The 21,871-nt window shown below is 45.6% G+C and overlaps 1 protein-coding gene across 1 annotated transcript in view; it reads right to left on the bottom strand.

The window, feature by feature from the left end:
• Window positions 1–21,871, bottom strand: part of MAN1A2 (mannosidase alpha class 1A member 2) — a 199,672-nt gene that overhangs the window by 21,034 nt on the left and 156,767 nt on the right. The window contains exon 11 of the mRNA XM_059720326.1: window positions 11,513–11,685. Within this exon, the coding sequence (XP_059576309.1) occupies window positions 11,513–11,685 (173 nt within the window). The remainder of the gene's footprint in view (window positions 1–11,512; window positions 11,686–21,871) is intronic.

Here is a 21,871-nt window from a genome sequence, read left to right as displayed (position 1 = left end):
CCTGGGCCACTATATATAGGGATCTGGAGGCAGAGACAATGAAGAGGTCCTGGTAGAACTATGGCAGCTCATCAAGGCCTCATATGGGGAGGCCTCCCAGCTGTAAATAATTACGGGGAACTTAACACCTCCCTGTTGAATGATTATCAATTTGAAGCATTTGTTCTAGAGGAGATTAAAAAATGCTACGGAACTTAAGCTATTGCTTCCTTGCTTTCAATATTATGGGAAACTACAAAAGCCTTCTTATGAGGGTGTATAATAGCCTATGCTTCTGCCAAACAGAAAAAAAATGGGATATATAAATAAATACTCAATTTTTCTTATCCAAGTCTTTAGATGAGGATTACGTCACCTAACTTTTGCCTCATAAACTACACAGTCTTACCAATATAAGATATGAATTGAATAAATTGCTGTCTCAGACGGTAGAGTATGCTTCATATGGATTACACCAAGGTAACTGGGAATTGAGAGAACATGTGGGAAGATGACTAGCATATAGACTAAGGCAAGGATCAGCAACATAAGGTCAGCTGGATCTGGTTGGTAGAACCATAAGGCTTTGATTCTGCCCGCATATGGGCTGGGGCTGGGCAGTGAGAAGGTGTATTAGGTCTGGGCAGCTGGAAACTGCACCCACATTGCTGCCACTTTTCCCCACCTCCTGGGTGCAGCATGGGTGCTGCTCCCTGGTTAGAAACTGCACTCACTCACAACCCAACCAGGTCGTTGGGAGAAGCAGCATTGGCTGACTGGCCCCAGCATGGGTGGCCCTTTTGCTGCTGACATACTGTTGAAGCCACCCAGGCTGCGCCTGAATGGAGTTGGACAGTTCTGGACTGAGGCTTGAAAAGCTTGTTGCTCCTGGAGTGAGTAGATTCACAGGTGTTACGGGCTGGCAGGGATCTCACAAGATTACAAGGTCCAGCCCCCCTGCACTTGGGCAGGAAAGACCGCTGGGGTCAGACAACCTCAACAAAGTGCATGTCAAGTCGTTTTTTTAAAGATCTCCAGGGTAGGTGATTGTACCAGCTCTGGGAAGAGTCTGTTCTAAACCCTACGTACTTGAATCATAAAGAAGTTTCTCTTTATGTCCAATCCAAAGTGATCTTCAAGCAGTTTGTGTCCATTATTTCTGGTCTTCCCCTGGGGTGCACTGGTGAACAGCTGCTCCCCCAGGCCCTGATTTATGCCCTTCATATATTTATAGGCTGCCACCAAGTCCCCTCTAAATCTTCTTTTCTCCAGGCAGTCTCATGTCTTTCAGCCTCTCCTTGTATGACCTGCTCTCCAGACCTCTAATCATGCACGTGGCAACCATAATAAAGTATCAGCCATGAGACTCTCTGGGGAATATGCATATGACACAGACAAATCAACTGACAGTTTAGTACCTTGCACTCCAGTTTGTACGCTGAAAATTGGAATGACAAGAGAAGAAACAGATATTTTCCTGCATTTTATAGTCATAAAACAAATTTTAGAGATGGAGAAATAAATTTTGGAGGGTTTTTGGCATTAGATGAAGTAACTTTGGTTATAAAGGACATGAAAAATAATAAATCTCCCAGTAGTGACAGATTTTCTGTGAAGTATTATAAAAAAAATGTAAAGATATATGGTTAGCTCAATACTGTATTTTCTCCCATACAACCCAAAATCAACCCCCCCCCCCCCCCCCCCAAATTAGGGTGCATATATTGAATCAAGAAAGCTGTTTTCTGTGCTGGAAAAGTAGTGTATACATCTGGAAACACCTTGCATACCATGCAGCTGCCAAAATGTCAGCATTCTGTGTTAACCCTCTCATAGCTGTAGTTCTTGCCTGAGCACTTCAGTTTGTGCCTTGAAAGCACTATGTGAGCTGCTGGTAATATGCTGATACAGTTGGTAATGTGGAGACACTTTATTAATATAAAGAACTACTTACAGTAACAAATTAAGTCTTACTACTGCCCTTGCAAAGATCTGGAGCCTGACCTAGTGTGACATCCCAGAAGACAGTGTGGGAGAGAAAGCAGGCAGCAGGCACCTCCTGCTACACCAGGAAGGTGTACACAAGGTACACTACCACCCACTTTACACAAAGCTATGTCATTCTGTAATTTCTGTAATTTGTGCAATTCCTAAAGGATTCCATGAATGTTTCTAACTACCCTTCAGGTAGTTGAAGGCTGCATTGCTATCAAATCCCCCCATAGTCTTCTTTTCTCCAGACTAAATGGGTGTTTAAAGACATGCTCGAGGGGGGGCACTAGAATTAGCACAGCTTTGAGAGCCGTGCTAAATAGAGTGCCAAGAGCATTATGTGTATTAGCATACCCATGGTGAAAAGTAGCAGCAGGGCATTTTAAACTAAAGCTTGTGTTTTAGTTCAAAATGCCCCACCACCACTTATCAGTGCAGGGACACTAATAAAGTGCCCAGAGCATCATGTATATTAAACATAGCTCTCAGAGCCGCACTAAGTCAAGTGCTGCCCCACCCCTCCACCCTACCCCTGGAGCATGTCGATAAACACCCATTTAGCCTGGAGAAGAGAAGACTGAGGAGGGATTTGATAGCAGTGCAGCCTTCAACTACCTGAAGGGTAGTTCCAAAGAAGATGAAGTTAGACTGTTCTCAGTGGTGGCACATGACGCATACACGTGACACTGGAGTCTGCTGGTAATTACCACACTCCAGCAGACTTGATTAATTCTGGTCCGACACGCTGAATATATAGCATGCCAGATCAGCCTCCCTGCATATATACAGGAGCCCAGTAAACCCAGTTCCCTCAGTCATAGTTTCATAGTAGCTAGGGTCAGGAGGGACCTGAACAGATCATCTAGCCTGACCCCCTGCCACAGGCAGGAATGAATGCTGGGTTCACAAGACCCCAGACAGGTGATCATCCAACCTCCTCTTGAATTTACCCAAGGTAGGGGCAAGGACCACTTCCCTGGGAAGTTGGTTCCAGATTTTGGCCACCCTAACTGTAAAATATTGCCTTCTGATCTCCAACCTAAACCTATTCTCCATCAGCTTATGACCATTGTTCCTCGTCACCCCAGGTGATGCTGGGGAGAAAAGAGCTCTGCTTATTGGCTGTTGATCTCCCCTGATGAGCTTGTAGGCAGCCACCAAGTCCCCCCTCAGCCTCCTCTTGCTGAGGCTGAACAGGTTCAGGTCCTTCAGTCTCTCCTCATAGGGCCTGTCCTGCTGCCCTCTCACCAAGCGGGTTGCCCTCCTCTGAACCCTCTCCAGGCTGGCCACATCCCTTTTGAAGTGCAGCACCCAGTACTGAATGCAGTACTCCAACTGAGGCCTGAGCAATGTCGCATAGAGGGGGAGGATCACCTCTATGGACCAGCTTAAGATGCATCTTTGGATGCATGACAAGGTATGGCTGGCCTTGCTGGCTGTGGTCTGGCATTGGCAGCTCGTGTTCATCTTGGAGTCAATAATGACAATAATGACTCCAAGATCCCTTTCCGCCTTTGTGCTTTCAAGACAAACTCCCTAGCCTGCATCTTTGCCGTGGATTCCTTCTCCCAAGATGCAGCACCTTGCATTTGTCTACGTTGAACCCCATCCTATTCTTGTCTGCCCACTTTTCTAGTCTGTCTAAATCTATTTGCAGCCTCTCTGTCCCTTCAAGTGTGTCCACCTCGCCCCACATCTTAGTGTCATCAGCAAACTTGGACAGTGTGCTTTCCACCCCCTCGTCCAAGTCGCTGATGAAGATGTTAAACAGTGCAGGCCTGAGGACTGAGCCCTGGGGTACCCCACTGCTCACATCTCACCAGGTTCAGAACAACTCATCCACTACTACTCTCTGGGTGCGCCCCATCAGCCAATTTTTTACCCATTCAAATGTGTAGGAATCAATGCCACAGTCGCTTAATTTATTGATGAGAATGGGGTGAGAGACCGCGTCAAAGGTCTTCTTAAAGTCCAGAAAGACTACGGCCACGGCGACACCATCATTCAAGGATTTAGTTACTTGGTCATAAAGGCAATCAGGTTGGTCTGGACCTGCCTTTGATGAACCCATGCTGATTGCCTCTGAGCATGATCTCCCCTGCAGGCCCCCCACAGATATGCTCCTTGATGATTTTCTCCAAGATCTTCCTGAGCACCAAGGTGAGGCTTAGAGACCTATAGTTGCTTGGGTCCTCCTTCCTCCCTTTCTTGAAAATTGGGACCACATTAGCCAGTTTCCAATCCCCCAGCACCTGGCCAGATGACCACGAATGCTCATACAGCCGGGCCAAGGGCTCCACAATGACCCCTGCCAGCTCCCTCAACACCCTTGGGTGGAGGGCATCTGGACCTGTAGATTTAAAAATGTCTAGCCCTTCCAAAAGATCCCTAACTACATCTGCACTGACTGAAGGCCTGACAGAGCTATTTCCAAGATTGTCCCTACCAGAAAACAGAGGCAAAGAAACTGTTAAAAATATCAGCTTTCTTGTCTGGCGTAGCCACAAGATTACCATTTGCATCTTGCAGGGGCCCTACATTGCCTGGTGCCCTCTTCTTGCTCCCAATGTACTTGAAAGAGGACTTTTTGTTGTCCTTAATCCTAGATGCTAGCCTGAGTTCCATTTCTACCTTGGCCTTCCTAACAGCCCTGCTACACTCACAGGCCAAGGAGGAGTACTCCTCCTTGGTGACAGCTCCTCCCTTCCACTGGTTGTACTTTTAGTCCTCAAGCATTCCTGAATGCCCTTGCTGAGCCAAGGGGGTTTCTGAGCACTCTTACCTTGCTTCTCTCAGGGACTGTTATCCTTTGGGCCTGGAGGATCGCTCCCTTAAGGTACGACCATCCCTTGTGGACTCCCATCTCCTCTACCTTCTCAGCCCCCAGTGCCTCCCCCACTAGTCTCCTAAGCTCATTGAAGCTGGCCCTTCTGAAGTCAAGGGCTATAGCCTTGGTGTAAGCCCTTGACACCCTGCGTTGGATAGTGAAATCCAGCAGGTGATGATTGCTGTTGCCCAGGTGGTCAAGGACCTGCAGTCCCCTCACCAAGTCATCCCCCGTGGCCAGAACCAGGTCCAGCAAGGTGTTACCCCTAGTGGAGCTGTGCACCTCCTGGATAATGTGAAGGTCCTGTAATATAGCCAGGAACTTATGCGAGCAGTCAGACCTGGCTGTCTGCTCCTCCTAGCAAATGTCTGGGTAGTTTAGGTCACCCATGACAATAACATTCCTTGACCTAACTGCCTCCATAAGCTGACTGGAGAAATCCTGGTCCAGCTCTTCCCCCTGGTTGGGTGGTCTGTAGTAGACACCCACTGTAAGGTCCCTTTAGCCATGCCCCCCTTGTAGCTTGGTCCATAGTGCCTCTGCCTCCTAAGTCAAGTTCCCCTAACCATTTTCATTGCTTTCCACTGGACTCTCAATCCTTTCTGTAGTGGGGGACCCAAAACTGGACACAGTCCTCCAGATGTAGCCTCACCAGCACTGAATAGATGGGAATAATCACTTCCCTCAATCTGCTGCTGGCAAAGCTCCTACTAATGCAGCCCAGTATGCCATTAGCCTACTTGGCAACAAGGACATACTGTTGGCTCATATTCAGCTTATTGTCCACTGTAACCCCCAGGTCCTTTTCTGCAGAGCTGCAACTTAGCCAGTTGGTCCCCAGACTGTACCAGTCCATGGGATTGTTCCATCCTAAATGCAGGACTTCGCACTTCTCCTTATTGAACCTCATGAGATTTATTTGGTCCCAACCTCCAAATTTGTTGAGGTCTCTCTAAATCCTAGCCCTACTCTCCAGCCTATCTAGCACTCCCCCCAGATTGGTGCCATCTGCAAACATTCAGAGGGTACACCCCATTCTATCTTTCAGGTCACTGATGAAGATATTGAATGAAACCAGCCTCAGGACTGACTCCTGGGACATGCCAGGGGCCACTAGAAATTGAGCCATTGATTGACCTTTGAGCCTAACGATCCAATCAGTTTCCTATGCACCTTATTGTCCAGGCATCAAACCTGGACTTCCTCATCTCGCTTTCAAGAACACTGTGGGAGACCGTATCAAAAGCCTTGCTAAAATCAAGGTACACCACATCCACTGGTCTCCCTACATCCATAGAGCCAGTCATTTCATCATAGAAGGCAATCAGGTTGGTCAGGCATAACCTGCCCTTGGAGAATTCATGCTAACTGTTCCTAATCAAGTTCTCCTCCAAGTGCTTAGAAATGGATTCCCTGAGGACCTGCTCCATGATTTTTCCAAGAACTGAGGTGAAGCTGACCAGTTGGTAGTTCTCTGGATGCTCCTTCTTCCCCTTCTTCAAGATGGGAACTACATTTTCCAGTTGTCCAGTACCTCTCCCAATTGCAACAAGTTTTCAAGATAATGGCCAGAGGCTCTGCAACCATATCTCCCAGCACCCTCAGGTGCATCGCATCTGGCCCCATGGACATGTACATAACCACTGTTTTAAATAGTACCCAACCTGTACTTTCACCACTGTCAGTTTCTCATCTCTTCTCCAAACTGTGCTGCCAGGTGCAGTAATCTGGGAGCTGACCTCATCTTTGTAGGCTGAAGTAAAAAAAGGCATCGAGTACTTCAGCCTTTTCTGCATCATCTGTCACTAGGTTGCCTCCCTCCATTCAGTAATGAACCCACACTTTCCCTGATCATCTTCCTGTTGCTGGCATACTTGTAAAAACCCTTCTTGTTACCCTTCATGTCCCTTGATAGCTTCAACTCCAAATGTGCTTTGGTCTTCTTGATTTCATCCCTACATGCCCAAACAATACTTTTATACTCCTCTCTGGTTGTTTGTCCAAGTTTCTACTTGTTGTAAGTTTCCTTTTTGTGTTTTAGCTCACTAAAGAGATTCCTGCTAAGCTAAGATGGTCTTCTGTCATACCTGCTATTTTTCTGTGCATTAGAATGGTTCATTCCTGTGCCCTCAAGTAAGGTTTCTTTAAAATACAAGCAGCTCTCCAGGACTTCTGCTTTTCTGAAGTTCAGAGTCCTTACTCTGCTGCTCGCCTTCCTTCTTTTCCTCAGGATCCTGAACTCAACCATCTCATGGTCACTGCTGCCCAAGTTGCCATCCACTTCTACATTCTCCACCAACTCTTCCTTGTTTGCAAGCAGCAGGTCAAGAAGAGCACTTCTTGCTTTGGGTGGCTTCTCCAGCATGTGCACCAGGAAGTTGTTCCTAGCACTCTCTAAAACCTTCTCGGATTGCCTGTGCACTGCTGTACTGCCCTCCCAGAAGATGCCAGGGTGACTGAAGTCCTCCATGAGAAACATGGCCTGTGATCAGGAAACTTCTGTTAGCTATTTGTAAAAAGCCTCATCCTCCTGCTTTGGTGGTCAACAGCACACACCCATCACAAAGTCACCCTTGTTGCTCTCCCCTCTGACTCTAAGCCAGAGACTTTCAATAAGCCGATCTCCAATTTCATACTATACCTCTGAGCAATCATACAAGTCTTTTACATAAACAGCAACTCCTCCTCTTCTTCTCCCCTGCCTGTCCTTCCTGAACAGTTTGTACACTTCCATGTCAGCACTCCAGTCATGTGAGCTATCCCACCAAGTCTCTGTTACAGAAATAAGGTTGGAAGGGACCTCAAGAGATCATCTAGTCCAGGGGTTGTCAACCAGGGGTACATGTATGCCTAGGGGTACTTGAGAAGCCCCCAGGAGGTATGCAGCAGTGGCATGAAGAAGCAGGAGGCACTTCCAGTTGCGCTGCTTGTGCTTCTGGTTTTGCTGCTGTGCACAGGGTACCCCTCCCCGCTTGTCGACCAGCCGGGAGACCCCTTGCTTCTAGACTGGCCACTGTGGGTACATCAACGGGAGATTGAATCTGCAACCTTGATGTTATTAGACCACACTCTAACCACCTGAGCTGAACAGGCACTACGTACATGTTCATTTGTAGCGCTCCAAAATGGTGCAAGTAAAAGAGGCAACCAAGGAAGAGGTTTAATATCAAGTGCTTGAAAGACCCAGCTAAAAGTGACCATTTCCAGCAATACCTTAGTGAGAAACTCTCCAGCCTCCCTGATGATCTTGACACGACTGACCCTGGAAAACCCTCAAGAAAGGCACCTGTGAGGCATGTGGCAAATCTCTAGTCTTCTCCACAAAGAAACATCAGGTCTGGTTTGATAAGAATGATAAGGAAATTCAAGCTTGCAGTGATTAAAAAAAAAAACCAAGAGCCTTCAAAATTTGGCAGAATGACATTAACTCCAAACAGAAGCAAGACTCTTACCATCACATTAAAACAGAGCCCACCTGAAACAGAACTTGAGAGTGAAAGAACAAGTGATGGGAACATAAAGCAAAAGAGATCAAAAAGTTTGCTGACAGCTATGATATGCATAATTTCTTCAGTGCAACCAAGGCTATCTATGGGCCAAGCAACCAAGAAGCCATCCCTTTGAAATCTGAGGATGGAATAACAGTCTTTGAAGACAGCTCCACCATCAATGTACAGTGGAAAGAACATTTTCAAGAGCTTCTGATCCAAGATTTGAATGTTGAAGATAGTACCATAAAAGCCATTCCACAACATCCCATTAAGGACCACCTTGTAGACCCACCAACCTCTCAAGAGGTCTTGAAAGCCGTTGGACAGATGAACAATAACAAAGCATTCCTGATGGAATGCCAGCTGAAATTTATAAGCATGGTGGAAAAGAAAAAAAGCTCTTACCAACTCCTTGCTGTTATTCTGAGAATCTGGAAACAGATTCCCAGTAACTTGAGAGATGCCAGAATTATAACCATATTCAAGAAAGGTAATAAATCAGATAGCAACAATTAATTGCATTCCTGTCCATATCTGGGAAGATCCTGACCTGCATTCTCCTTGCCAGACTCATTCCCCTTGCCAAGGAAATTCTACCCGAGTCCCAAAGCAGTTTCAGACTGTCAGAGGTATAGCAAACATGATCTTTGTTGCTAGACAGCTGCAGAAGAAGTGCCATGAGCAACAAAGACCTTTACATGGTTTTCATTGACCTAAGGCCTTTGATTCAACAGAGAAGCCCTATGGAAGATCCTGATGAGATCTGGATGGCCGCCAAAATTTGTTACCATCATCAGATTTCTTCATGACAACATGACAGCAAGCATCCTAAGTAATGGCTAGGAAATGGGCCCCTTCAACTATTTTAACAGTCCAACCGCCTGCTCAAGATAGGACCATCCCCAACTAGATTATCCAAGTCAAAGTTTTGTCTAGCCGGGTCTTGAAAACCTCCAAGGATGGAGATTCCACAACCTCTGTGTAACCTGCTTCAGTGTTTTATTACCTTCCTAGTGAGACAATTCTTCCCAATATCTAACCTAAACTTCCCTTGCTACAACTTGAGACCACTGTTCCTTGTTCTGTCATCTGCCACCACTGAGAACAGTCTAGCTCCATCATCAAATCTATCTGTGTATCCCTTCCTGATCATCTTTGGCAATACCTGTATTAGTCTCATCTCACAAGCTCCCAACTTTCATGCCTCTGCCTCCTTTGCTTGCTACATCATTGCCCTTGCTAAATTTTGCTAGTTCTTTACATTTCTGCTAGTTCTTTACAATAATGTCAGGTTCCTTCCCAGGTTGATGATTTCCCACTTTGTTCCTTTTCAATTTTTCCAAAATGCTACAAGAAAACAAGCCCAATTAACCAAGCTCTTTTCCCTCCATATCACATGCACAAACATTCTTAAACCCACTTTTTGCAGGAAATCACACTCTGCTTCAAATACTTGTATGCACTCTCTTAGCTTCTGTACATTAGTGCCTTGCTTTCAGACCTTATTTAGTTCCTGCCCAGCTCACTGTTCTCATCATGCTATTTGCCTTGCTAATGTCACAAGACTTCAAAAACTCCCTTGGTTTCTTCATCTTTTATTCTCATCTCTGATCACTAGGGACCTACTTAACTCGGGAAATCCAGGATTGTCTGCAAAACCTGCAACATCAACAAAAAAACTTAATAGAAATAAAATGCTGTGTCCCCAGTGGGAGCCAGTGGTTCTCGCTGCTGGGAAGGGAAGGTGCTGGCTGGTGGGACAGCAGGAAGGGCAGCAGACAAGATGGTGGCAGCCCCCTTTCCCTCCTCCCCCCTGGGCATCTATGTACTGAAGGGCTGGAATGTACAAAGGGCAGGGATGCACAAAGGACAGCCAGCAATCAAGACAGTGGCTACCCCCTTCCCGCTCCTAGGTCTCTCCAATCAGTACTAAGAGATGGGGCTGCCACAAAATGACTGCAGAATTGGAACTTTACACCATGATCAACCTGCAAAAATTGGTAAGTCCCCCTGCAATCTGGGTAGACACCTACTGATAGCTGCTATTAGATGTACTGCCCAGGCAGGTGAAAAAAAACTTAAACAGCAAAGTGAAAGAAGTGAAAAGCAGTGACTAATTTTTATGCTCTGAGACCATGAAGAAGGAACTGGGAAGTGTCCAGGTTGCCCCACCTATCAGTTTTGTAAGACTCAAGATGAGGCTAGTAGGTGGCAGCAATGGAATTCACCCAGGCTAGCAATATTTCCAGCTTTGCTCTTGGAAGCATGTAAAACAGGAATTTATAGAAATCTTATTTTACTATCTGCAATAAGAATTTAGGCTTCATTTTGATGCACATAATTTTTTTTTTCTATACTTCATAACCCAGAAAGATAGGATGGGACAGTTGTCTGTGGATTACAGACAAGTAGAATTATTGATCTATATTGGGATTACACTATGAATCTAAATTTCTGTAGCCTAGTTACAATATTTCCAACGGGACAGATTAGCTTGAAACTTAAGGGACTTTCCCATTCAAGAGGTGGATTCAACAACCAAATACGAATTGAACAACTAGTACATAGAAAAGCAACAACTTTTTTAAGCATCACAGTAATATTATTCCTTCTCTTTTCCTCCACCCTTCCCATTTCTTTTTGATGCTGTTTATGTTCTGCTTCTAAAAGACTTTGGTCTAATGGTGGAGCAGGTCCACCCAGTCTAGCAATCAGACATACTAACTATCCCTAACAACAAACAGAACTAACTTTGATTATCGCTCACATAGAGCAATGAAAGCCAGTGTGCATGAATGGACATGTATTTATACACAACATCCTCTGCAGCCTGTTTGAGGACAGCCAGCTGAGTACCTACTTATATTTCAAGAACAAATATTCTAAGATGATTTTTAAAACGCCACAGCTTTCATGTCCAGTAAGCATTAACACAGCAAATGCTTACCACAATGCAGGGTCTGTGGCCTACAAAGTAAAGGTCAAGACTAGGAGTTCCATACTGATTTTAGTACAGAATTCATTTCCCAGCTCACTTGCTGGGTCACCTTGAAAATGTCACCTATCTATGGATCTGTTTCTTCATTTGTAAATCAGGAAAAGTGACAACCATCCTGCCCTGCTATGTGCATTAATGTTTGAAAGTGTCCTCATATCCTGGGATAAAAGGGCTACAGAAGAACAAAGTAGAGGTATTCTATTGACTGAGTTAATCAGTACTTACCTGCATTGCCTCCCAGCCCCACTGTCTGTATTTGGGATCATGTGTGAATCTCCACATGTACCAATAGGTCTCAATCACCTCTGGTCTCAGAATGTAATACTTTTCATTCTGTCGCACTGCCACTGCCTCTACACCACCATCAAATTTGAATGCTTCAGGACCCAGTTTTAATGCTACAGATAAAAAAGAAAAAGAAAACTTTATTCCTTTCAAATACTTGGGGGAGTGGGGCACACAGAATACAACAGGTACAACAGGTAATACGAGTACAATAGGATTTAGCTTCTCTTTGAACAGTTTCATAAATATTTTAATTATTGCAGCTTATTATATTTCTAATGAATAATGTATACAAGTCCTGTGCTAAAGCTACTCACGTGATAGGTATATGGTAAACCTTCTTGGAAACTAATAAAACACCTTCCAATATAGGGTAACATTAAAATGATGCAGATTATATGGGGGTTTTGTACCACAGCAAAAAAGGAGAATGGTCAAGAGAAATTTCAACATCCCATTTGAAGAGGAGGACAGGGAAAAGGGCTTAGAACATGAGTTAGAAGGCAGCATCCCAGATGGTAACACTTTATCTAGACTCCCTGGATGTATGGCATTGGTGGTGGTGAAGCTACTGTACATGACAATTTCAGCCTGCTTCCAAGGGTTTCAAGTATGCAACAAGAACTCTGCCAGGTTTGAAAAATGCACTAGATTGATGCAGTTTTTTTCACTAAGGGAGATTATAATGGCATCCTGCCAAGATTTAAAGGACTGAATTTGCACAAAATGGTGTTGTCTACTGAAGCACTGTCTTTAATACGAATACGTTACTATAGGTTTCTGGGTGCCATGCTGTACCTTCATCAAATGGTAGTAGGCAACAGCATAGAACTCAGTAAAGTGTGGCCCATAGACAGTACTCTGTAATCCGGTGGGTTCCCAAGAATTAGCACAAATATTTTACTATTTCTAAAATAAGTCAGCAGCCTTTCCTGCAACTGTGGCTGCATCAGATTTAGTGTTTTGCCGAAGTGTTCCTAAAGTGCTGAATGCTGCATATCTGAGTTCAGGCAGGAAAAGTCACACCGCAGTCATAAGTTTCCCATGGGTTGTGGGGTAGAAATGGCCTCCTACTATGACAGTCTGTAAAGTCACCAGGACAATGGAGTCCTGATCCCAACCAGAGCATTACAGTCCCACAGCATGGGAACCACTGAAGAACTTCTAACACCCCAGGATATCCAGGAGATCATAGTTCTAAACTTGAATAGAAAAACATGATATCCTCACTCAGCATGACACCCAGCAAGGAATGTTTCATCAAGAAATACCCTATTTTTTTTTTAATTAAAAAATCATCCATTGCTGTTCATTTTATTCCATTTTAATAAAATGCTGTGTGCAGTTTTTACTATAACATTAGAAAATTTAAAACCAAGAACTACACCTCCAACAATGTTGCCTCTACCTCCACCCCTGTCAAAGAAACTGGATTTCTGATGCCTGCATTCTGATTATATACTGCTGCTAACAACTGCCATACATTTGACAGCACACTTTATATCCCTGAGTACCCTAAGATCCCTGATGCACACTACACTTAAGATGTAATTAACCAGCTCTGCACTAAAATTTAGTAATAGTTGATACAAAATCAGATACAAAATTTGACATAAAAAAATTGCATAGGCTCAAAAAGCCCTTTAATTAGTTATGAATGAGTGTCAAATGAGTGCATAAACTAGTGAACAAAACCGGTGGGGGCACATTTCTCACAGGAGGGCCACTCTCTCTCCAATCTCTCAGTCCAAATCCGCAAGGGAAACTTACACAACACTTCCCAGAGACGAGCCTACGAGCTCCATTTCATCAACCTGCTGGATACTAGAGATCAGGGACTAACCATAGACATTGGATTTTTGATACATTATAATCTGCTGGGCAACTGACTCCCCAGCCCAGCCCAGCCCAGCCCAGCCCCTGGCTTGTTTACTTTTCATTCCATCCAGGAAGAGCACACACCGACTGCTGAAACTTCCTTAGCCTGACGAAGGGTTTTGGAACCCGAAAGCTTGCTTAATAACTATTCTCCAACCATTTGGGTTGGTCTAATAAAAGATATCAAATTCACCCAAGGAAACTTGTCTGAACAAAACCATGCACTTCTAGAGGAAGCAGTAACCTGGGGTTTCATAGTTCAGATCTAAGAAGGGTTCTGATAATTTTGGCAGCCATTTTCAAAGGTAGGCAAGCCAGGCAGGGGTAGCAGTTTGCTGCCAACAGCTGAGGCAGTAATATCAGTTGGCCAAGCTACTGCTCCTGGAACATCTTGGAGGTAAGGGCATGAGCCAGGGGGATAGTTGGAGGCTCCTGGGTTTTGGGCATGACCTGAAACTGCACTGTGCTGGGGAAGGGTGGCCTGGTGGGACTCCTTGTGGTGAGGGAGTCCCCAAGAAATGCTAGTCCAGTTACCTCCCCAGTGAAAGTGGGTAGGGGCACTTCAACCCCAGCCCCCACACACCAGTGGGTATTTATGAGTTGGGGAGAGAGTGAGAAGGGCCAGGCACACCTGGAGAGGCACCTAAGCCCTGCAGGGGTGCAAGACCCTGGACACCCCAGAGGGGGACAGCAGTGATACAGGGACCAGCTCAGAGTAGAGTGCAATGAGAGGCCCCTGAAGGACTGAGCATATGGGGTGCAGAATAGGGCTGCTGAGGGCAGCCTGAAGGGCTGCACCGGGGGTGTACTGAGTAGAGCTGCAAGGGTGGTTTGAAGGGCAGTACATGGGCCAACCCCACAAGTTAGAACAGGAGCAAGTTGCCTGGTGAAGGGTAGGGACAGAATCGGCTCAGTGTTCAGCACAAGTTGATGCCACATAGAGTAGGGGAGCACGAGTGAACCAAAGGTGCTGAGTGTACTGTGCCAGAGAGTTAGCAGGCAAGCCTGATGGCCAAAAGGTCACTCAGGGGAGCAGGGCAGGTCATATATGGTCCAGTGAGGGGCAGTGTGGAAAAGGCCCCTGTGAGAGGGGGGCAGAGTGAGTGTGAATGTGGAAGAGGCCCAACAATGGACTGAATGTGGCCTGAAGCCAGGAAGCAATAATACTATTCTGGATGCCATTTGCAAGCCATGGGCCACAGTGTAGGGAAGATACAGAGCAGTGATAGCACCCCCTGGCATTGGGGTAGTGAATGGGCAGCCTCACGCTTAATATATCATGATAACATTCAAATCATGACAGGCGAGTCACGGCAAACTGCCCTAGGCAGGTGGGTGGGATAACTCATGACCTAGACCCTGGGATCACAGTGATCCTGGAGCTTTTCCTCTGTGTGTGGCACTGATGAAATATTATGTTCAATTCTGGTCTCCTGCTGTACACCCCTAATGTCTCCTGGATGACCTCTAAGCAACAGATGTATTCAGTTTAATGACCATTCAGGGTCTTGAGTAGATGCAGTTCTACCAGATACCAGTGACTTCTCTGGAGCTGAACTTGTAGATGGATAAGACCCATTATATAACCAGGAGGAGGATCTGAGGAATTGGCTCATACATTTTGCAGAAATCAATTAGTCGTATCTTAAATTGTAATCTGGCCAGACATTAATGCAATACATGACATCATAAAACAAGGAACAAGCTACAAAGTTATTCCACAAAAAAAGTGCAACAGGTTTGTTTCTCTCTACCAGCTTTGTGGCTGGTTCCTATCATGTCATTAATTGAATGTGTGGCCAGGTGCACTCTCATGGCTGGGAGCCTCATCAGCTAATCTGGGCTCCCGGTCACAGGAGCACACTATGCTCATACTATATATGATGCTGTGACCCTGCAGCTGGGAGCCCAGATCAGCTGATGGGGTTCTCAGCCATGGAAGTGCAGCTCAGGTTCCTCCTGCACTGGCAATAAAGCATGATGGAATCCGATGCACGATCCCACAATCGCACCTCCTGGCATGCACATGCGGCACGGCAGGAAGCATGACTGTGTGGATTGTGCATCAGATACCATCATGCTTTTACCTATATATCTGCCAGGGGTCTAACTTATGGCCTACCTCTAATTTTAATGGACATCCCAAGAAATTCTATCACAATTCTGCAGAAGGACGCGTGTCCTGTTGATATCTGGTTCCCTCCCATGGTAACATTAATGGTTCTAAAGACTCCCTCTTGTTTAGGAATGGACTTCATTGTGGCCCACAGCACAATCCCACCATAATTAAGAACAAAAGTTCCATACTGGGTCAGCCCAATGGTCCATCTAGCCTAGTATCCTATCTCTGACAAATGGCAGAAGTGAACATTATAGAAGAAAAGCACAGAACTGGATCCCCTATTCAATACCCTTCCTGGCATTCACCATTATTTGGGTTAGAGATACCAGAGGAAACATCGCCAACCATTCTGTTCAATAACCATTAATAGATCTACCACCCATTAATTTATCCAGTCCCTTTTTGAACTTGACTGTGTTATCTGCCTCCACCACCTTCTGTGGCAATGAATTCCACAAGATAACTACATATTGTACAAGTTAATTATCTACTAAACTGCTTTATTAAATGAAAAAAAAAAAAGGGATGAAAAAAAAAGTCCTGTGTTCTTGCAACAAGGTGATTAATAAATCTGTGCATACACCTCCATGCGGTCCAATTTCCTCCTAGAAAATATGCTGAGGGCTTATGTCCAGTCAAATTGGTTCCCACAAGTAGCAGTTCTCCAGATTTTTTAAAGGAGTCTTAAAAGCCCAGTGCAACTTACAACTGGACCTTAATACCATTTAAGCTGTGCACCTTGAACTGTGCATCTGTGGACCTTGCTGTCTTGGACAGAGTGTACAGAAGCTATGAATAGCTATTTCTCCAGTTTCCTCCTCTAGACATCACAGAAAATGGAGACACATACACCTTGTAGGATGCGTCTTCTCCTTAGCCTCCTCATCCCCCTTTTTTCCTTCCAGAAAAATATTCCTGCTCTGTCTATGCCTTCTCACAGAAGTATCATTATCTGAGTAGCAAGAATATGGGAAGCAATACTGTCTCAGGAAGCAGACTGAAAACTTCACTTTCCTGATGTGGAAGCCACTGAAGCTGAGCGCAGGGTCTGAGCAGCATGCCTATTCTAAAGGCAGAGTAGACAAATCTGGTATAGAATATACAATAAACACACACCTGGAACCAAGGACTCAAACAGATCACAGCATTCCCGTATTGCAGAAGAAAAGGACACAGTCTATGAGCTGGACTTTCAAGGCCCTTTCCAAAAATCAGAGCCACTGCTTTTCACTCAAGACAGGGCAAAGCAATAACCCGCTCAGACAGCACTCTTCTCCTAGAAAAAGAAACTTCTAGTTTGGTGGTCCACTGGGGACATTCTATCCCCGTTCTAACACACGCCACGTTGTTCAAATCCAGATGTTTTATCTGGGTACACATGGAACTGAGGAGCCTCAGTCTGAGCCAGTGGTTCTCAACTAGGGTGCCACAGCACCCTTCTGAAGGGTGAGGTGGAACTGGTGCTGATGCTGCTGTGGCCAGGTGAAACAGCCCTGTGTGGTTATGTTTCCAGGTACCTGCAGAGCTCAATGAAGAAGCAGCTGCTTTGTAAGCCTAATACAGACAGGCAGGAGTACCCAGTTCCGAGTCCAGCTCCACAGGTACCTCCTGGAAACAGTAGCATGTGAGATAATTCCTCAGAGTAGTGGAGGCACAGCAGCTTGGAGATAAAGTTAGCAAGCTGAAACATTAGAACAGTGGTTATCAACCAGGGTGCTGCCAAATTCAGAAAAGTTATGGAGGGGTGCCCTGATTCTAAAATGGTTGAGAACCACTACTTTAAGCAGAAAGAGCAAATGGAGAATGTTTCTGAAATCACACAGTACTGTAGCTAAGTACAAGAATACTGACATCTCAATATTTATAGTCAATTTAAAGTTTATACAGAGGGACCCAGGGGTGTTTAGCACTGGTAAAATTATGGCATTTATTCCAGCACATAAATATATATTTAGGTAACAAAAGGAAACAAACAGACAACAATGCAAAATACATCTGATATACATTGTGATGAAAGACTAAGTGGGCTGAGATCTAGCCTGCAGTTCCAGTGGAGAGCACTGGGGGGGGGGGGGGGGCCTTTGCTGTAAATAGTTGTAGTAGATCATTCCATAAGTAGAACACCTACATGCCCTTTTAACTCCAGGCAGATGGCAGTCGAGCCTATCAATAGGGCCCAAAGACTACTCCCCAATTGGTTCCCCATAATTTTGTTTCATGGTATTGGGCAAGTATTGTTCCCAGGTTATTACTATAGTTTTGTAACTGTTTTATGGCTAGTGTGTCTGACTGGGCCCAAGAAGAAATAGGGAGCCTGAGAGAGCTGGGGAGAGAGAAGACCCCAGGGTGGACAGAGTGGAGTCTGAGGAAGGACAGAAGGACCTGGAATGGCACAATAAAGACTGGTTATTTTTGAGCAGTCTGTCATGCTGTTTCTGACATCAACATGCTGATACCCTTCCCCTTTAAAAGCTCCCCCTAAGGTGACCAACAAGAAGGAGCTCTCAGAGGTTGGAGGTGCTATGGATTGCCAGGGAAACCAGGAACTAAGAAAAGCCAGGTCCTAAAGCGTGAAGCCACATTGGGGCTGGTTGCAAGAGGTTCTCTCAGGAGGGGAAGACCAAACAAGGCCGCTTCTTGGGGAGTCCCAAAGAAGAGCTTTGCCCTTACCCACAAGAGGGACATTGATCCTACATGACTTCTGTATACAAAAGTGAAAAGTATGGGGAATAAAGAAAATGAACAGTAAGCCGCAGCCTGTGAAAAGAGCTATGACTTGACTGGTATCACGAAGACCTGGTGGGACAGCTCTTATGCCTGGAATGGCAACACTGAGAGCTACACACTTTTTTGGAAGGACGGGGTTGGGAGAAAAGGTGGTGGGGCACTGCCTTGTATGTTAAACACCCATACACTTGTTCCCTGGTTCAGGAGGATGGAAGATGACAATAAATCAGGATGTAGTTCGGTGAAGATAAAAGGTGACAAAAAGAGTATTGATATAATGATAGGGATTTAGTACAGGCCACAAAGTCAGGAAGAAGTGGATGAGGCACTCTTCAAGTAGGTGACAAAATCATCAAAAAGTTATGGGATGGTACAGATGAGAAACTTCAATTTTCTTGACATCTGCTGTTCAGTCAAACATAAAATGCTGAGCCAGTTCCTAACTTGTGCAGAGGACAATTTTCTGTTCCGGACAATTGAAGGTCCAAATAAGGGATCATCTATCTTGGATCTTGTCCTGACCAATAAAGAAAAAATGGTAAAAGATGTGAAGGTGATGGAAAACTTAAAGAAGTGGTCACAATGTGACAAAATTCATGATCCTGAGACAGAAAAGCATAAAGTCAACAGAATTAAAATGCTAGATTTTAAAAAGGTGGATTTCAGCTGACTCAAGGAGTTAATAAGCATGATGCCATGGGATGGAAGACTGGGTGCATCTACACATGTACTTTAATATGCAGTAGCCTATTTTACTGTGCATAAAAGCCTCACATCAAAAACCATGCTAATATGCTAATATGCAGTAAAATAGACTACTGCGCATTAGCTGTCAGTAAAAATAAAAAAAGTGCTTTTTCTACTGTGCACTAGGGCAGCCTAATGCGCATGTATTTAGTACCTCACATTAGACATACTAAATTTAATGGACAATAGTAAAAGTGCATAATGAACATATAGATGTGCCCACTGAGGGATCAAGGTAACCAAGAAGGATGGAAGCTTCTAAAGAAAGGGCACACTGTAGGAAGCCCCACAAAAAACTGTTCTGATACAATGGAAGCACCAGAACAATAGTAAGAGCCCAACGTGTTTCCACATGGAGCTTCTAGGATGCCTCATTGTAAAAGGAATTCATATAGGCAATAGAAAAATGGGCTGGTCACCAAGCAAGAAGCTACAGGGACAAAATCAAGAAGGCAAAGAAAAAAAAGAAAGCTGAACCTGGTAAGGGAGGTAGAAGACAATAAGAGGAGGTTTTATAACTATGTTGAGCAAAAGAGAGAAACCAAGGAAGCTGTGGGTCTGCTGTAAACAATAGCCAGGGTGAACTTTTAACAAGATGCAAAGAACTCCATGATTACTTTGTCTCAGTCTTGAGGAAGTATTTAGCTGCAATTTGACAGCTAATAAGGAAGGGGAACAAGCTGAGCAATGAGATAACAAGAGAAACAGAGCTTCTGATGGGTCTGAATGAATTCAAGTCAGCAGGGCCTGATGAACTTCATCAACATGTTCATTGATGATTTGGATGCTGGCATAGAAAGCTTCTTGAGCAAGTTTGCAGAAGACCCACACATTACGACGAGGGACATGCTCAACTGGGATGGGCTTCACCTGTCCCCCAAAGGTAAGCGTGTGTTTTCTTCTAGGTTGGCAGATCTCCTCCAGCGGGCTTTAAACTAGGTTCGTCGGGGGGAGGGGAAGATGAGGGCAGGGGAAGCTGTGGACCACCAAACCATGCGGCACCCACAAGGACAGCCCATCCTGAAGAAAGAGAGCATTGGGAACCTAAAAGACATGGGGAGGCCAGCACTACGGCACAGGTAAGAAACGAGAAGGTAAGAAACAAAGGGCCCCTTGGGACTCGGAGCAGGGGGGCAGCAAAGGCACCAGTCGCAGGGCTCAAGTGCCTATATACTAATGCTAGGAGCATGGGGAACAAGCAGGATGAACTAGTGCTCCTGCTTGCACTAAACACCTATGACTTAGTGGGGCTAACAGAAACCTGGTGGGATTCATCCCACGACTGGGCGGTACATATTGAGGGCTATAGATTGTACAGAAAGGACGGGGGGGGGAAAAAGGGGGGAGGGGTTGCACTCTATGTCAATGAGCAATATACATCAACCCTCATCAAGACGGAATCGAAGGATGAGGAAGTAGAAGGATTGTGGGTTAGGCTACATGGGGGGCAAGGAGAAAGGGATTTGGTGGTAGGGGTCTGCTACAGACCCCCACATCAAGGGGAAGAAATAGATTCGGGGCTCCTGAGGCAGCTCACAGAGACCATAAAAGCTAAAGAGGCGGTAGTCATGGGGGACCTAAACTACCCAGACATCTGCTGGGAGTCACAGACAGCAAAGTCCCACTGCTCACGCAGGTTTCTAACCTGTGTACAGGACCTCCACCTGACACAGGAGGTACACAGTCCCACTAGGGGGAATGCCATACTGGATCTGGTATTGGCAACGGGGGATGACATGGTAGGGGACCTACAGATCGGTAGCCACCTGGGGGACAGTGATCACCTAATAATAGAATTCACCATAAGACGTCGAGTGGGTAAGGTAACTAGTAGGGTGAAAGTGCTAGACTTTAGGAAAGCTGATCTCAATGAACTCAGGCGATTAGTCAAGGAGTAGGAGCACTGCAAGAGTAGGAGTTTTGAAGTGATGGGAGCCCAAGAAGGGTGGCTGTGCCTTAAGGAAACGATCCTTCGGGCACAAAGCAAGACGATCCCCATGCGAGGCAAAAGAGGGAAAGGGGCCAGAAGGCTTCCCTGGCTGACCAGAGAAATCCAGGGCAGCCTAAGGGACAAAAGGGGAGCACATAAAAAGTGGAAACAGGGAGAGATCACCAAAGACGAATATACCTCCTCTGCTCGTGCTTGTAGGGAGGCAGTTAGACGGGCCAAAGCTACCATGGAGCTGAGGATGGCAACCCAAGTAAAAGACAACAAGAAATTGTTTTTTAGATATATTGGGAGTAAAAGGAAGGCCCAGGGAGGAATAGGACCCCTGCTAAGTGGGCAGAAACAATTGGTGACAGACAGGGGGGACAAGGCTGAACTCCTCAACGAGTTCTATGCCTCAGTGTTTCTAAGCGAGGGGCACAACAAGTCTCTCACTGGGGTTGTAGAGAGGCAGCAGAAAGGCGCCAGACTACCATGCGTAGACCCTGAGATGGTGCAGAGTCACTTGGAAGAACTGGATGCCTTTAAGTCGGCAGGCCTGGATGAGCTCCATCCGAGGGTGCTGAAGGCACTAGCCAACATCACTGCAGAGCCACTGGCGGGAATATTTGAACGCTCGTGGCGCACGGGCCAAGTCCCGGAGGACTGGAAAAGGGCCAGTGTGGTCCCCATTTTCAAGAAGGGGAGGAAGGAGGACCCAGGCAACTATAGGCCAGTCAGTCTCACCTCCATCCTTGGCAAAGTCTTTGAAAAAATTATCAAGGCTCACATTTGTGAGAGCCCAGCAGGACAAATTATGCTGAGGGGAAACCAGCACGGGTTCGTAGCAGGCAGATCGTGCCTGACCAATCTAGTCTCTTTTTATGACCAGGTTACG

This window comes from Alligator mississippiensis, chromosome 1 (genome assembly GCF_030867095.1).
Source record: "Alligator mississippiensis isolate rAllMis1 chromosome 1, rAllMis1, whole genome shotgun sequence".
In the NCBI taxonomy this organism is placed as follows: domain Eukaryota; kingdom Metazoa; phylum Chordata; order Crocodylia; family Alligatoridae; genus Alligator; species Alligator mississippiensis.
The sequence above is the reverse complement of the archived record's forward strand: the minus strand, read 5'-3'. Positions and strand labels throughout refer to the sequence as shown.